The sequence below is a fragment of the Neolamprologus brichardi genome, chromosome 22 (assembly GCF_056152115.1).
Source record: "Neolamprologus brichardi isolate AB-2024 chromosome 22, ASM5615211v1, whole genome shotgun sequence".
NCBI classification, from domain to species: domain Eukaryota; kingdom Metazoa; phylum Chordata; class Actinopteri; order Cichliformes; family Cichlidae; genus Neolamprologus; species Neolamprologus brichardi.
Genome location: NC_142124.1, coordinates 3,696,561 through 3,714,409, shown reverse-complemented (window position 1 = coordinate 3,714,409; position 17,849 = coordinate 3,696,561). Strand labels below are relative to the sequence as shown.

General features: G+C 41.7%; 1 protein-coding gene across 1 annotated transcript; it reads right to left on the bottom strand.

Annotated features, from left to right (window-relative positions):
* Positions 1-653: 653 nt before the first annotated feature.
* LOC102784394 (cell division control protein 42 homolog) lies at positions 654-11,967 on the bottom strand. The gene is made up of 6 exons (XM_087834996.1): positions 11,890-11,967; positions 11,704-11,808; positions 3,810-3,882; positions 3,123-3,232; positions 2,771-2,947; positions 654-1,213 (listed from the first exon to the last, which is right to left on the bottom strand). Exons 2-6 carry the CDS (start codon positions 11,806-11,808, stop codon positions 1,124-1,126), a joined length of 555 nt encoding a protein of 184 aa, XP_087691122.1. The 5' UTR covers positions 11,890-11,967; the 3' UTR covers positions 654-1,123.
* Positions 11,968-17,849: the final 5,882 nt, after the last annotated feature.

Sequence of the window (17,849 nt, the reverse complement as noted above, 5' to 3'; positions counted from 1 at the left end):
GATATAATCTCTCCAGCGTGTCCTGGGTCTGCCCCGGGGCCTCCTCCCGGTGGGACATGCCCGGAACACCTCACCTGGGAGGCGCCCAGGAGGCATCCTTGTCAGATGCCCGAACCACCTCAGCTGGCTCCTTTCGATGTGGAGCAGCAGCGGCTCTACTCTGAGCCCCTCCCGGATGGCCGAACTTCTCACCCTATCTCTAAGGGAGATGCCAGCCACCCTTCGGAGGAAGCTCATTTCCGCCGCTTGTATCCGCGATCTCGTTCTATCGGTCACTACCCACAGCTCGTGGCCATAGGTGAGGGTTTTTCATTTTTAATAAAAGAAAATGTAACGACATAGTGATGAAAAATACATGATGATCAAAGCTCTAGGCCAAATGAACTCTCAGTCTGTTGGTCAGAAAGGAGAAAGCCTGACTTTTATTTAGGGAGGAAAAAGTTCAAGAACCCTGATTTAACAGCTCCCAGAGACAAAGCAGGGATGTGTGCTCTCTCCTGTATCGAGTATTAAATATGTCAAACGTATTAAGCACTTTTAAATGTTTCGCTCTAACCAGGAAATGAATTCAGATAATTTAAGAGAAGCTTTACAATGTACAGTTTAAAGGATTCTTTATTGTCATTCACCACAAAGAAAACACGACAGTGCAGTTACTCAGTTCTCTGACTAACAATCAAAAATAGTAAACAGCCAACTAAAAATATCATCATTTATATATGAAATAAACAAGTAAATAAATATATTACCTATTAAATCGTTTTAGAGATGTGAAAGTTTAGCACAGTTCAACATTGTCACAGTATCCAGAAAAGCAGCAATGCTTCGGCCTCACCAGGATGCTGTGCAGCCTCCATCCCAAACGGAGGGAAAACGGTCCACAGCAGGCAAAAGATTACTGCTGTAAAACTGTTTAATTCTCTTCCTAACTTAAACCCCCCACACATCTATTTTAAAATGTAAAACATTTTTAATTTAGAATTAATTAATAAATTACGATGTCGATTCACAGCCTATGCCATTATGGCTGAACACTCTGTTCCCATATGGGCGAATGATTCCGGGTCCACCTCCCTTTCTTCCTCCTAAACCCTCTTTTCCTCTTCTCCTTCTCCTTTTACGTTTATAGCAGAACACAGAAGTAAGTGAATTTTTTATCTGTAGCATTTCGAGCTGCCAGGATGGCCTCTTCAAACACCTCCTTCACTCCTTCCTGGAAACGAGACAGAAAGACTCAAATTTAACAAGAGGAAAAAAAGATTTCTACTTCAGAAAGAGGTGGAGGAGTTATTTCCTAGCAGAGTATCAAGATAAACAGGAAATACTGTGAATATAAACTGTTTATTTTGATACTCTACAAGGAAAAATCCAAGATGTGAGAAATCATGATGGTCTCTGCAGTCCTGCTGACGTGCCTCTGAAACATTGCATGGAAGTTGAGTACAGCGCCTCTGTGCTGGCGGACTGGGGAGGAGGTGGCTCCCCTGTTTGCCACAGACTGCTCCTTCCTTGACAGGCACTGGTCAAACCTCAGATTCAGGAAGAGAAAGGCAGTTTTTATCCTGGTCCTTGAACACACTGCATCAAATATTTATCCTCTGAACGTATTCAAAGGTGTGTGGCAGTTTTATATTGTAAGGTAGAGACCTGACAATAATACAAAGAAAACAGAGAAATACAAAGTACATAGAATACAAAGAAAACCCCAACAGTCATATGACCCGCTATGAGCAAGCACTTTGATGACAGAAAGAAAAACTCCCTTTTAACAGGAAGAAACCAGATGAGGGGTCAGTCAGCAGCCGCGGAGCAGAAGCCGGGGGTGGGGGGTGGGGGTGTGTTGGAGCGGAGGTACCCGCACCCCAAGGGCCTACCTGTGTGGGTGGGTGTGTTGGAGCGGGAAGAGGAAGGCAGCCGGGGATGGGGAGGAAAAGAAGGGAGGGGTCAGCGGGGGAGCTGGCCCCATTAGGCACCCCCGTCCTCCGGCACCCACCAAGGCAAGGGAGCCCAGGCCCATCCAGACCGGGGTTAAGTTAAGTTTATTCTCCACCTCTCCTGTGACTCTTCCCCACTTGCAGAGTGGACCCCCCAGTTAGGCCGATGCACCAGAGGCCCCCTGTGCCAGGGCTGAGCCCCCGTGCACCCACCCGCCCACAACCTCGGCGACACACCAACGAGGACCCCAAGGCCCAGCCAGAGCCCTAGCACGGAGGCGAAGCACCCCCGAACTCCAAGCCCCCACGCCTGCCCCGGATTCACTCAGGGGCAGTCAGGCTACCAGGCCAGTAACCCACGTCCGCCAGCACAAACCCTCCCCCAGCCCTGCTGCACGCAGCCACGAGGAGAACACCCTCTAAGAGCAACCAGAGCCACTAACCAGGTTATGAACACAACCCCTGGGTTGAGCCCTCCAGGGATAACGTCCCTAAGGATTCTCCAGACGCCCTAAGCCCGTCCCAACCTCCACATCAACCACAATGGCGAAGGCGGGACCAAACCACGACCCCCCGTGGTGGTGATTGTTTTAGATATATCAGGAGTATGTAACCAGGACTCCAACCTGAGATGTTTTGTAGTTATTTTTTACTTTCACTAGATTTTGACAAATGGCTTTTTATGCCTTTTTATTAAGTGTAAAGATTTCCTGTGACTCCGTGAGTAATGATGATGTTCATATTTCTTTTATTCTTATTGCCCAAAACGTATAGATACCAAGGCTTCTGTCTCAACAGAGAATCCCACCAGCAGACTTATTTTCCTCTCTCTGTACCTGAGTCCGAGCCGAACACTCCATGTATTTAACGGCCTTCAGCTCATGAGCCAGTTCCTCGCCACTCTCAAAGGTCAGGGCTTGTTCCAGGGTGTTCTTGTTATCTCTCAGATCCACCTGAGTCCCAACCAGCAGGAATGGCGTCTTTGGAGAGAAGCGTAAAATCTCTGGCACCCACTGTAAAAAGACAAGCTAAAGGTTTGATGCGGTTTCACTGCAACCCTAACGATCTCTGCTCTGTGTGTGTTTGTCCTTAGAGTTTGGCTCATTATATTTTTAGTTATGGAAGTAATTAAAGTGAAGGACATGAGCATCAAATTAGAAATAAAACACACAAACCATCTAAACGAACCTTGTCTGTGACGTTCTCAAAGGTAGAGGGCGATACGACAGAGAAACAGACAAGGAAGACGTCGGTGCCAGTGTACGTGTTGAGTCGTATGTTTTTGTAGCTCTCCTGACCTGCAGAGGCAGACACACACGAAAAAGATCAGCAACAAACAGTGCAACCGAAGCAAGGCAAATTTAATCAGTTATCTCCGGGGCTGAAAAATGAAGTGAAGTGAAAAAAGAAACACTGCAGTTCCTTTAATGTCCACTTGGGGCTAAAACTTTACAGCAGAAATAATTACATTCTCAACCTGATACAAAACACAGTTTTGTCCTCTATGGACTGATTTATTCCCTCATAGAAACTGTATGGTGGGTAATGTTTTTCTAAATCACCCATCAAGATACTGGTGAGGCTTAAAGTCAGTGGCATGGCTGCTTTGATTGACAGCTGTTGCCAGATAACTGTTCGTGTTTCATAAGTGCCGCAGCCCAAAAAGAAAGATTTCATAAAGAACTTTTTTCTGGAGATTTTCACCTTGTTTTTGATTGAAAGGTTGAAGACAGTGTAGCAAGACTTCAAATTGCTATAGGATCCTATCCATCACCAGCAGCTCAGAACATTACAGGAAATACTGCTACTACTATAAATATGCTACAGCTGTTGCTATTAGTATCTGTTTTGTTTCAGTTCATGTGTATTTTTTACCTGAAGTGTCACACAGTTGCAGACTGTACTTCTCGTCATTGATCCTCACTGTCTTCACACAGGTAGCAAACGACTGGGGGGGGGGGGGGGGGGGGGGGGGGAGACAGAAGGCAAGGAGTGAGGAAACAGAAAGAAAAAGAAAGTAAACCTGTGAAAAACTTTGATTGCAGATGTGCTCCAAACAAAACTGGAAGTAGACTTCTGGACTAGTTAAACCTCTGAACGAGTGTCGTCTCAGTTAGTCTGTGGAGCTGAACCAAAGCCGCGTAGCTCCAGTGTTAAACATGCAAATGTACAAAGATTACACTGCTGAAACAAAACATGTTTGTGAATGCTGACAGAATAAGTGCCATAAATACACTAAAAGTTCCCCACTCTTGTTAAACCTTAAAGGTGCTCATACGTTCCACACACTCACATAGATCGTGGCAATCGTGGCTCAAGAGTTGCCGGTTCGAGCCCCGGCTCGGACAGTCTCGGTCGTTGGGCAAGACACTTCACCCACTGCCTACTGGTGGTGGCCAGAGGGGCCGATGGCGCGATATGGCAGCCTCGCCTCTGTCAGTCTGTCCCAGGGCAGCTGTGGCTACAACTGTAGCTGCCTCCACCAGTGTGTGAATGTGAGAGTGAATGAATAGTGGAATTGTAAAGCGCTTTGAGGGTCTCGAAAAGCGCTATATAAATGCAATCCAATATAGATGCGTCAACGAGTTGGAGGTTCATCATCTTGATAAAGGACACCCATGAACTAGAAGAGCCAGAGATTGAATCCCTGACCTTTCGTTTTCACAGAAGTCAGCTGAGACTGAAGAAGTCACTTGAATGAGTGACGAAACGTTTCTCCCACAAAACGCTACGTCCAGATGAACAGAATCAACTTTTGGAGGTGTGAGAATATAGCTGTCGAGAGGGAGCAGCAGGGTTCTCCCTCTGTATAACAAGCTTGGCAGCACTCCGGCTCGTACTGATCCCCAGCAGATCCTCTAAAGTCAAAGCTATAGCTGTTACGTTATACCTGCTCTTCTGTTCAATTCAATTTATGTAACACAAGTCACAACAACAGCATGTGTCGAGTAAAGGGGACATGTCCAAATGAAGTTTGTGGCTGGGCTTGTATCATTTCTCAGAATATAATAGACCAAAGATAAATGAGGCCGTTTCTCTGAAATGACGTGACCGCTGCGTTCTGTGATGCGAGCTGTTGAAAAGACACAGAAATTAATTTTCTGTGTGAACTGGATCTGAGGTGACTCTGAGGATTATCACGATCTTGCACATCATGGAGCCACCAAAAAATATCAGCATATCCGGAGTATTTTGACATAAGTCTTAAATCAGTCTCAAAGAGGATGGTTAGTGAGGGGTGAGTGTGCATGTATATATTTATATTATACAGGACCTCATATGGGTATTCTGCAATTGATACATCAATACGTTTATATATTCAATTCAATTCAATTTTATTTATATAGCGCCAAATCACAACAAAAGTCGCCTCAAGGCGCTTCATGATACAGAGAAAGACCCAACAATCACATGACCCCCTATGAGCAAGCACTTTGGCGACAGTGGGAAGGAAAAACTCCCTTTTAACAGGAAGAAACCTCCAGCAGAACCAGGCTCAGGGAGGGGCGGGGCCATCTGCTGCGACCGGTTGGGGTGAGAGAAGAACAGAGAACATATCAACTGTTATGGAGACCATATGTAGTGAAAACTGTAAATGTTAATACATAGAACTTTAGACATATCCGCACATCATTCATTCAGTATCATCATGATACTGGCTCATATTGAATACTGTATTACAAGTCGGTCCTATACGAGCTTTGCTGCTATTGGGCCAATCGAAGTGTGCTACAAAGATCATTGAAAATATTAGATAAGAAACCTTTTTCATATCACCATTGTCAAATTTTAGATAAATACAAGTTTCAAAATGTTACTAATTTCAAATTATTTAAATCTGCCTGTCTAATATACAAAGTCATACATGGTCTGGCGCCTCCACCAATGAGTGATTTTATTAAACAAAAGTCTAGCAGCGTTGCCGGGTCTCGACGGACTCGAGCCGCTGTTAGAGGTGATTGTGAAGTGACATTTAGACGGAGCACCTTTTCACAGATGCGCCGTATTATCAGGGAGCTTCTGGAATAGTCTTCCACTGTCAGTGAGGGAAAGTACAAGTCTCACTTAAAAGGGCGGCTGAGGGGCACACAAACATGTGATCATGTTATATAATCATGCTTTATATTGAACGTGAAAAAGAGTTAGTGTATTACAAAAAGGGAAAAACTATTAGTGTAATGGGTCAGTGCCATCTCAGGACAGTCAGGGCATGTGTACTACTGGGTTTGTGTAATATAATTGATGTGTTTCCGTTATTGTCACCTATATTGTCCTCTGTGTCCACTCTTCTTGTCATTGTTTGTTCTAGTATAATGTGATCACTGTTTTTGTCACATGACCTGTAAATATTGTCTCTGTATGTTTTTACTAACTTGTGTTTAACACCAACCTGCCAGAGAGTCTGCAGATGAAAATTAGCCCAAGGCTATTTGTTAAAATATTCATTAATACGTATCGCCCCTCTTTCTAAATAAATAAATAAATGAATGTATTATCACGGCAGGGCTGCTGTACAACAAATGCGCAGTAGACGTCAGTACTTCCAAATAAGCCGGTGAATGGTGCGACGAGGTGCCCAATCCCAGTCCTCGAGAGCTATTGTCCTGCACCTTTTAGATCCATCCCTACTCCAACACAGATAAAACAAACGGTTGGATTACCTCTTCAGCATGCCATCAAGTTTGGCAAAGGCCTGATAACAAGCCATTCATCTGATTCAGGTGTGTCAGAACAAACATGCATCTAAAAGCTGCAGGTAGCTCTCGAGGACTGGAGTTGGACAGCCCTGCTCTAGGAGAAAGATTTGACACATTCACAGGGCTTCATCACATCATCACTACACTTTATACTGCAAGAGGCCCTGCAACACTACAGAGAAAACTGAACCCCCCACCAAAACAAAATAAATCAATCAATCTGATGACCTATGAGCAAGAGCTTTGGAGACACTGGGAAGGAAATATTCTGTTTAAATAGGTAGAAACCTCAGGCGGAACCAGGCTCAGTGAGATGCAGAGATTAATAATAACTATCGATTACCCTCTTAAGCACCCATGTCCCCAGATACAGGGGCAAAAGGGAGGAGATCGCATTTATGGTTATGCGTGGGTGCTTAACCCTCTCAGGCTCAAATTAAGTTTTTTGTTGCTAATGCACAACCAAGTCCTGCAGTGGTGCTTCTGAGTAAAAAAACTCATAAAATATGTATGTGGGGTAATAGAGGTGGGAATCACCATACATCCCACGATACGATATTATCACAATACTTAACGCACGATACGATATTATTGCAATTTTTAAAAATATTTTGCGATATTCAGATTCTGTACATAAAGGTAAACTTTATCAATATTCATTTTCTCTAATATCAAAGTCTCACACTCAGTCTTTCTCTCATTTCAGTTTGATTGTTGACAAACTGAACGGTTTGTATTACAGTCTAGTCCAACTTAACTGAATCAACCATCTGGTACAATTATAGCTATTCTGAACTATGCAGTTTATGAAAACTATGCAGCCCCTTCAGCAACTGAAGAATTTGAAAGTAAATTAAAACAAAATATAATTTTACATTAAATAAAAAAGTTTTACACTTAATTAAAATGAATGAAGTGAAGGAATGTCAGGATTCTTGCTCAGAAAAAGGATCAACATGCTCTGAAGTCAGAGCACAAAAACCTTTTTGTAACAAAATATCGATTTCTGCTGTCCCTGTATCCATACATTATTAGCAAACAAAATATCACCATACTACACAGTATCGATTTTTTCCCCACCCCTATGGGGTAATCAGGTTGTTAGTTTTTAACTGTTGCAAAGAGGCAACGCCTGCCTTGAGAGGGTTAAGAGGTTAAATGCAGAGTGGTGCAAAAACAAATAGTGGGTGCGTAGGGCAACCCATCAGAAGGCGATGGCATAAAAATATGATAGCAATAGACATGAAGTCAAATCATACATCGGTCACATGCCAACATCGTGGTCACGCACAGACTAAATGTTCTGACTGCTACTTCCTTTAGATTGACATCCTTGGCTGAAAGGCTCTCTTTAGAGGTTTTGGTGGGAACTGAACTGAACGTTGAGTGAGTTCGATTTTTTTAGTGAGAGGTAAAAACGCACCACTGTAAACTAAAGAGATGTTTTGTGTTACCAAAACAAAAGCTTTGCAGTGAAATGAATTCCAGTGACCAATCCTTTGATCGTGATCGTCTGGTTTTCAAGATAACTGCCAGCAGATCAAACGGGTTTGTCTGGAGCGACAATTTTCACTTATTATGGTTACTAACACTAACAAAACAAGCAGAGAAACCAGAGACTTCCAAATGGTAGCACTTCTAGTTTTAGGATATTTCAATTTGTCGTCCATATTTTTGGTTATCTTGCAGGCGCATTGAAAAGAACTGGAGGAAAACAGACGTATACCCGAGAGCACGTTTTTAAATACTCATTCTCAACTGTATGCTATGTTTTAGTTATGGCGTGAAACAAGAGTCAGAAATACTCTGGAAAAACAATGTTACAGGTGACCTGTTTTCTTATTTGTTAGATGAGTGACAGGAAACACCACCACAAGAGCCAGCACTGGCATGAAACAGCTCAACACGAAGCAAAGATTAAAGAAAGTATGCAGGGCACAGCTGGGAGATTAGAGAGGACACTCTGGTTATTCAACTTAAGGCCTGATCACTTAAAGGTTTAAGATACAACTACAGCACTGACAACGAGTTGTTAGATAGTTAATAACAACAGGAAAATATAGGCAGGAACAGGATGGTTAATATTTATACAATCAATGAGACAACAAGCAATTAAGAGTGGCAGTGATGTAGTCACAGTCCATCACAATTCACAGGTTATTGCCCAGGAAACGACCTTGACACTGAGCACAATTTAGGTGAAGAGCCGTAAGGTGAACACTGTGTTTGTTTTTGTCCAGGTACGACTGTGTGGCAGGAAGGAAGCAGGAAAGAACTCAAAATCATTCTTAAGACCCTTTTCCATTAGTACCTACTTCAGGGTTTTTCCTGTAGGTCACAGTACCTGGTACCACCTACTTTTTTAAATACCTACTCCATGGGGTTTTGAGCGATCCAAGGCGACCCGAAAATGTGACGTCAGAAGACTTCACGTCACCAAAAAAACAACATTGTGTTCTCGAGTCTGAAAAAAAGCCATAGGCTGTGCGGCAGGTAGATCGTTGCCTCGACGTCCGCCTTTGTTGTGGCGTTCGTGTCGCATACTAATCACATCGTGAGACTCTCGGCCGCGCTGCTTTAATAACCCCACGCGCATTAGGTGGTACTCCACTGTAATTCCCTTCTGTCTTTGCGTTCTTCTGTTTCCGTGTTTGATAACATCTCGTTTTATTTTGATAGTCTTTCGTCTCATGTGCGTTGTGTTCAGTTTTGCCCGAGGCGTCTCCACTCTGCTCTCATCTCCTCTTGTGTATTTAACCCCTCGTTTTGTTTCAGTTCTTTGTTTTGTCCTCGCTTGTCACGCATTTTCTAAGAAGCACTTTTTGCTTTAAAATATTAAAAAAACAACAACTTTTTGGCCCTTTCAGTAAAGAGCGACAAAGAGAAAGGAAATAAATGCACCACAGAGCTGTGGGTCAGACTCCAACCCAGGCTGGCCACTTCCTGCCACTCAGCACATGGTCACCTGCTCATCCCAGAGATCTAAACCGGCACCCCTGACCTGCCTTTGTGATGCATTTTTGTAAGCGCTTATAAATAATAAAACAGGTTTTGGGTTTTATATCTTCAGTGTCCTTCAATTTTGGTCCCATTCCCGTCCGCCACACAGTGAACCTTGATGGAAGTCAAACTAAACACAGACTGACCGATTCGCCCATTCGTTCATTTTCATTGCTGACACTGGATTGCCCAATCAAATCTCCTAATGCGAGCGCTGCTGTGCCAAAAAGTGATTTCTGGTATTTGCCAAAAACAGATTGCTCGTATTTAAACTGCTATAAATAACTTGTTGGTCTATAATATGTGAAACATATGTCAAACGTATCCCACATGAATGATATCAAGTCATCTTGAGCCACAAACAACATTCCTGTAACAAGGTAGAAGCCACGATCAGTTTTTGGCAGTGATTGTTATATATCCTTTATTTATGCAGTTAAAAAAAATCTTGTTGACATTACAAATGTCTTTTGTTAAAGTAATCTGGCCAAGACGACAGCAGAAATTGCAACAAATATTAGTTCTGTAAACATATTTTAAGTGGACAAAAAGGACTGAATTGGTTATAATGTAAGTACAATAACACAGAGTTATAAAGATACTTAAAAAACAGGTACCGTACTTTCTGGACAATAGAGCGCACCTGTATATAAGCCGCATCCGCTCTATTTTTAAAAATTAAAAAAAAAAAAAAGATATACAAGCCACACCCGGCTATAAGCCGCAGATATCTATGATGAAAAATTAGATATTTACTGCATGTACAGAACAATCTTGTACTGTAAATGTACATGTATGTACCTGAACAGATTCTTTCCGAACAATGCCTTTTAACACGGCAGCAAATTCCAATTAAAACGGAACAGAACCAAGAGAAAATAACCGCTATTTATTTACCTCCATTTTCCCTGTATTTGAAACCACAAGTCACTTTAATCATCTTCGCTGAAACCCATGAAGTCGTCTTCTTCAGTGTCGGAGTTGAACAGGCTCAGAAGCGCTTCATCACATCTGTCTCCATCAGTCTCGCTCTCCGTGTCACTGTCATCCTCCGGTGAAGTTGGCTCTCTAACTTGCATCATACGAACTTCTTCGTGTGGTTTCCATGATGAAGGGGCGAGGATTTGAAAATAATTACCAGTTGGTAATTTGTTGTGCATGTTCTATCTGCTAAAAAAAAAAGTAGCGTATTCTTTGCATTGATTTTTCATCTATCTTGTTTTTTATTCTAATTCTGGTTAGAGTCCCCCTAGTGGTGGAAGAAAAATCCACAGAATAGCTGCACCTTTGTATAAGCCTCATGGCTCAAAACCTAGGAAAAAAATAGCGGCTTATAGTCCAGAAAGTACGGTAATTTTTAAATTGTATATATAACCCCTTTGTAAATTCTGTTCACCGAACTCTATTTACCAACACACGTAAAGATATTACACATAAAAAACACACGGAAACATTTGGAATCAGTTTTTGGCAGGCGATCACTTTTTGGCACAACACTGTCCCTTCGTCCACCTGTGCGCTCACACAGCTTAAGTTTCAGTGTTGAAGAAGTGGTGAAAAGCTGTCAGGGTGCTGATGAACATGATTACCAGTAACAACTAGAAAACAGACCTCACAGTCACAGGAGGCTGCTGCTGCTAGCAACAGCTGTGGAGAAGTGAGGAAGAGACAGAGGAAGATGAAATTCATGTGTTAAGAAAATAGATGGAGGGACAATTAGGAAGGGAGAGATTTCAGGTAAAACCAGTGGCTACTCTGACCATGAGCCATTGCTAATAGCTAAAGTGTAACTTTAAGTTATTGTCAACTATATTATATCCGTCAATCAACAGAAATGATCCCCAGTCCAGCCCTTTGTCAGCATTACAATGACGGCACAGAGCCTTGCTTTCACTCTTCTACCTGCAGAGATTAGATAGTTACAACCATTTACCACTTCCTGTCTGACAGGATGGAGCCAAACACCGAGTATTCCAGAGAACACTCTTAAGTTAATAACAAGCTGGCTTTTGAGCCGTTTCACAGCTGGTGAATGGAAGCCACTTGACTGTGTGCTGTTTTCGGATACTCACCGTGGGGAAATCTCCACAGGGAAGCTCGTCAGTTGTGTAGGAATTGAGCAGGCAGGTCTTTCCAGCTTCATAGTCACCCACCACCACACATTTAATGTCTTTCATCTGAGGAGAAGGAAGACACAGAATTAAAGGAATAAAAAGGACAATATCAGGAAATAACACCTCTTTTCCACTAGCACTTACTCGGCTCGACTCGACAGCGATGGATCAAACAATACCGAAGCATCGGTGCATGTGTCAAACACAGACCTCGCACCGGTGCGTGTATGGCTTTAAGAAAAATCACGTGACTGAAGCTAGGAGGACGATAGGAGCGTGTGAACTGTGCCGCTTGTGTGTTTACGGGTTTCACTCGTCATGAATGAATTCCAGCGATATCTGTAGGACGTCAGATTGGCCGCAAAATGCGACACAAACTTCGTCTTAATAATAATAATAATAATAATAATAATAATAATAATAATAATAATAATAATAATAAATTGTATTTATGAGCACCTTTCAAGTCACCCAAGGACACTTTACAATAGGATAAAACACTTAACACTTAAACACTTAACACTTCTTCTTTATTATTAATAATAAACCATAAAGCCTGTCTTCTGCCCTCACACATTTTTACAAGCACGTATTATTATTATTATTTTTGTTCTACTCAGTGTTATTCTATTTTGTCCAGTTAGAACTCCATCATCACTCGGTTAACTAAACAGGATTACTCATCACTCGTTTGCTGTCCACATGTCAAAGTGAACGAACTTCAGTCTGTCTCCAGGTTTCCTGCAATTACTTTTTAAATCCAGCAGATGTCGCTGTTGAGCGATTCACCGAAACAGTGTCAACAGCAAGCAGAAGATTAGTTTGTCATATCCTCCCGAGAATAACAGCCTTTTCATTTATGTCCTCTGTAAGCTTTGACTTATCTTATCCATTGACTTATTTGCTCTCTGGGTACTCTGGGTTTCTGCAACAGTCTCAAGATGTGAGTAACCCAAGTTAAATCACTAGACTTAACGCTCTAGTCCTATTTGAGTTAATATTCTCTAATCTACAAAAATCTACCCTTAGGCCCCCTCCTCGATTCAGAGATTCATGTAAATGGCCTCCTTGACTCCCTGCTCATACCAGCGTTCCTCCCTGTCCAGAATGTGTAAATCCTCATCATGGGGAGGCTACATCTTTCTTCATCTTACAATGCTGTGAACAGTACTCATGGCCATTGATCAGTGGGCTTTCATCAGTAGTTGTTGATCAATGTTCATGAGAATTTGCATATTAATGATCAAGGAACTGACCTCACAGCCCATTGGTCATTCAGTGGTGCTGGTTTCAGTCACTGTGTAAATGTACTGTTTATAAGGTTTGGGGAAACCTGCAGTCAGCTGAGACTGAAGAAGTCAGTTGGATGAGTGACGAAACGTTTCTACGTCCAGATAAACAGAATCAACCTTTTGGGAGTTAGCATTACTTCTGTTCTAACAAATAACATAAAACAACAAAACACGACATTAAATGAGAGGTCATTGAATTTATTGCTAGTTTTAAATACATTTGACTTTCAAAGTATAGTGATAGTAAAGCATATGGAAAAAGATCAAAGGAGCACAAGTCTTAAAGATTTTGGGTTTCCAGTTAATTTCAGTCTCTAACTATTATCTTATTCATCTTGTCAGTCAAAAACTGATGACTGACTGCACAGTGTTAGATAAAAGTCTACACAAGATGTAACTGGTTATAAAATACAATATGCAGAATTCAAATAATACAAAACAAACAAATGCTTGCCTGATATGTTCACAGAGGAGATTTGTGGGCTGTGGCCTACCTCAGTATCTTCTCCGGGTCAGTCAGGAGCTTCTCAGTATAATTCCAGCATCAGCGTCGTCGTGCTGTCACGGTTCATCAGAAGTTTAACACTGATCTGAAGGTTGTTTGGCCTCGAGAATATACTCTCAGTAATAATAGTGACTCAGAGGTGCCTAGGAAATCTTCTGAGTGTGCTCCTGTTTTATCATGCAGTCGGTCCTGTTCTGCACTCTTTTCAAAAACGAAACTATTTCAGTTCGTTCCAGTTTTATCTCACGTGGATCAAACCAACCACGCAGAATCTAATCTACATTTTGTTTGCTTACTTACTTTCTGTTTTCTTTTATACTTTGTAGGAAGAATTTTGTAAAAAAAAAAGAAAAAAAAGAGAGAGAAAAGAAAAGAAAAACATTCAGGAAGTAAAAACTGATCGATATTATTTGGATCATGGTTTTGGGTTAAATTACAATCATTGTCGCAGAGCTCAGGTTCTTTGTTGCCGTGGTGACACTGACCTTATGTTCTACCTGTTCACACCTGCTGGAGTGTGACGCATTCAAGTTCCCTTCCTCCCTTATTGCACAAAGTATAAACATTTTAGTGCTTTTGATCTATAAAAGTTTCTCTTCATTTTTGTGAAATGTGTACAAAAGGTTTTAATTTTGCTTTTAAGAAAGAAACCAAGACCATCTCCTGCCTGGCAGCTCTATCTTCAACATCCTTTGCCCAATATATCCACGATCCCTCCTCTGGACATGTCCAAACCACTTCATCCTCGCCTCTCTAACTTTGTCTCCCTCTGTTATACTCATTTCTAATTCTGTCCATCCTGGTGACTCCCAGTGGATGGTATCTGCAGCCCTGCTTCCTCAGTCGCTGTGCAAATCTCACAGCATGAATGTAATTCTCACCACTTTTAACTCAGCTTTTCATAACACAGGTAAAATGTTTTTTTTGTTTTTTTTTTAAATTTTATTGAAAACTTCCTGACCTTGGACGAAGAACTGCAAAAATATTGGCCTAAAGTACAGTAAAAGTGTTCAGACACAAAAATGAAGTGTGAAAGATTTATATGAATAATTGATGAAATGGAGAAAATCATAATAATGACAAAGACAATCTGAGAATGCGTAACCAACTACTGTGCAGTTCACTTAAGTCACACCACATACATTCAGCAGCCACTTTATTAGATTCGCCTGTTCAATTCAATTCAATTCAATTCAGTTCGGCTAACATTGTCTCCAGCTTTTGACCTTTTCCTTCAGCTGTGTGAGCACTCAGCGAAGGTATACGAGGGGCTGGTTGCATTAGGAGATCTGACTGGACAATTTTCAAAAACGAAACTATGTCAAGTAGTTTATGTCACTGACAGCGCCTACCTTTCGTTCTACCTGTTCACACCTGCTGAGGTGATGCATTCAAGTTCCCTTCCTCACTTATTGCACGAAGCATTACTGGCTGACTCCCAGTGGTATCTGCAGCCCTGCTTCCTCAATCGCCTTTTTGCAAATCTCACAACAGGAATGTGCAAATTCCCTGCTGACTCGGCTCGGATATCTACAGGGAAGATTCAAGCGCACCCAAATGAGCGCATTAGTTGTCATATGCGCAACACGCAGAGGGAGAGTGAGAGACGAAAGGCGCAGCGGCAGAGCAGTTGCAGTTTTGTGTGATTCCGTGTGAGTTAATGAAACTGTGTGTTATTACCTTTGATAGGTTAACTGGTGTGATAATAGTTATAGTTGTTTGTGCAGGTTAAAGCTAAAGTTGTGCCGCTGTAAACTGATATCATGTTAGTAGGTTTATTTAATTATTTAATTAATTTGCACTAAGTCAATACCAGTGGCCTAAATCTCCTCCAATAATTACATCCCGCGCTTAAAGGATTTTTCTGTTGTTTATTGTTTAGTTTAATTGTTGTTAGCTTGCCACGTTCTAGCCTTCCCACTAGCAACTTGGAAGATATGCGCTATTTAGCCAACTTATGCTCTTACAGCGACCCCTTGTGGACATTGTGAAATATTGCTGTGTTTGCGTAGATTATGGCTGTGTCCCAATTAAGAGACCGCACGCTTGAAGTACGCGTACTACGTACGGTGCGTACTATTAGTACGAGAAGTGCGGAAGTGAGAGGCTTGTGAAATGGGACGGTCTAGCCTTCGTCGCGCTGTTCAGGTTGCCTAGCAACCATGATACTAACCGCGAGACACGTTACATACAGCTTTGTTTGACAGAAATGAAGGAGAAAATTGTTTTGTTGGTCAATCATTTTTGTCATGACATCACTTTGATTAGTTGAGTATCTGAGGCTGAGACCACAGGACTGTAAAACATGATTGTTGGGCTTCATTCCTGTACTGAACAGTTATTTCAAGAGTAGTTAGTAAATAACAATTAGCTAATGTTGTTCATGAGACTAAAATCATCTCACTGTGGTAATGTAAATATAATATGGACAATATTATAGTATTGTCAGATTATTATGATATATATATATATATATATATATATATATATATATATATATATATATATATATATATATATGACCGAGCTAAGATCCTGTGGGACTTCCAGATACAGACGGACAAAATGGTGGTGGCTAACCAACCGGACATAGTGGTGGTAGACAAGCAGAAGAAGACGGCCGTAGTGATTGATGTAGCGGTTCCGAATGACAGCAATATCAGGAAGAAGGAACACGAGAAGCTGGAGAAATACCAAGGGCTCAGAGAAGAGCTCGAGAAGATGTGGAGGGTGAAGGTATCGGTGGTCCCCGTGGTAATCGGAGCACTAGGTGCGGTGACTCCCAAGCTAGGCGAGTGGCTCCAGCAGATCCCGGGAATAACATCGGAGATCTCTGTCCAGAAGAGCGCAGTCCTGGGAACAGCTAAGATACTGCGCAGGACCCTCAAGCTCCCAGGCCTCTGGTAGAGGACCCGAGCTTGAAGGATAAAACCGCCCGCAGGGGCGTGCTGGGTGTTTTTTTTTTTTTATACAACCAAGTTAACGATGTAAGTACAAACATGACTAATGTCACATAACTTTGCCGACATGTGGCCAACAGTAATGTTTTAATGTTCTTCGTTATTAAACATTCGCACATGAATAAGTGACGTCATATTCAGTACTTACTTTTGACAGTTCACTCTTCGGCCGCTCCCTTCTGCCGTATTTTGCGGCAAAATTATCCACACCCACCGCCGCGCTATGAATTGTGGGATATATGGGACCACGAAGCGTGCACCGGACCACGCTTGATATTTGGGGAAATCGACGGCGCATTTGGAGTATGCATTTCAAGTACACTTCGAATTGGGACAGCCGTCGTCGCGTGGCGGTGACGTAATCGCACTTAAAATGCGTACTTCAAGCGTGCAGACCCTGAATTGGGACACAGCAGATGTGTTCTGATTGTTTCTTAGTTATCTTTGACCCTACTAGCTATAGTATTACCTGTTTCTGTTTCCAGACAACCATGCTTATAGTCACCTATACTGCATCTGCTACAATTATAAATTCATGTCTGGCTGCATCACAGTTGGATTTATCATGGAAAGCCCTGATGTAACCAGTTCTTCTGTGAAGCTTCATTAAAGACAGTGAACTAAACTCTAAGTCTTTCTGACCGAAGACTTAGGCCAGATTGTATACCCAACACTTCCAGTATATATATATATATATATATATATATATATACTCTACAAGGAATGTCATTCTTTCCACTCTTAACTCAGCTCTCAAATTGGTTAAGGCATTTTTCATAACAGTTAAAAAATATATTAAAAACTTCCTGACCTTGGAAAGAGAACTGCAAACATATCGGCCTAATGTACAGTAAAAGTGTTCAGACACAAAAATGAAGTGTAAACAGTTTATTTGAATAATTGCTGAAATAGAGAAAATCAATAAAAAGACAATATATAGAATGTGAGAATGTGAGACCAAATACTGTCACACTACATACATTCAGCAGTCACTTCATTAGGTACACCTGTTCTACTGCTCATTAATACAGTTGAACCTCGAGGCCTACTTTCTAGTTGTTGCTGTTCAGCAGCAGCCTTGGGCTGGTTGCATCAGGAGATTTGATTTGATAATGAAAATGAATGAATGGGCACATCAAGGCAGCTATGAAAGCTAGAGGATTTACCAGCTGTACTCTGGCTTTCTGCAACAGTCTTAAGATATGAGTTAAATCACTATGACTTAACCCTCTAGTCCTATTTGGGTTAATATTCTCTTGCAAAGAAAAGCGTCTGGACTTCTTTAAGTTACTTGGTAACATAGTAACTTAAAGAAGTCCAGACGCTTTTCTTTGCAAGCTCCTTTGA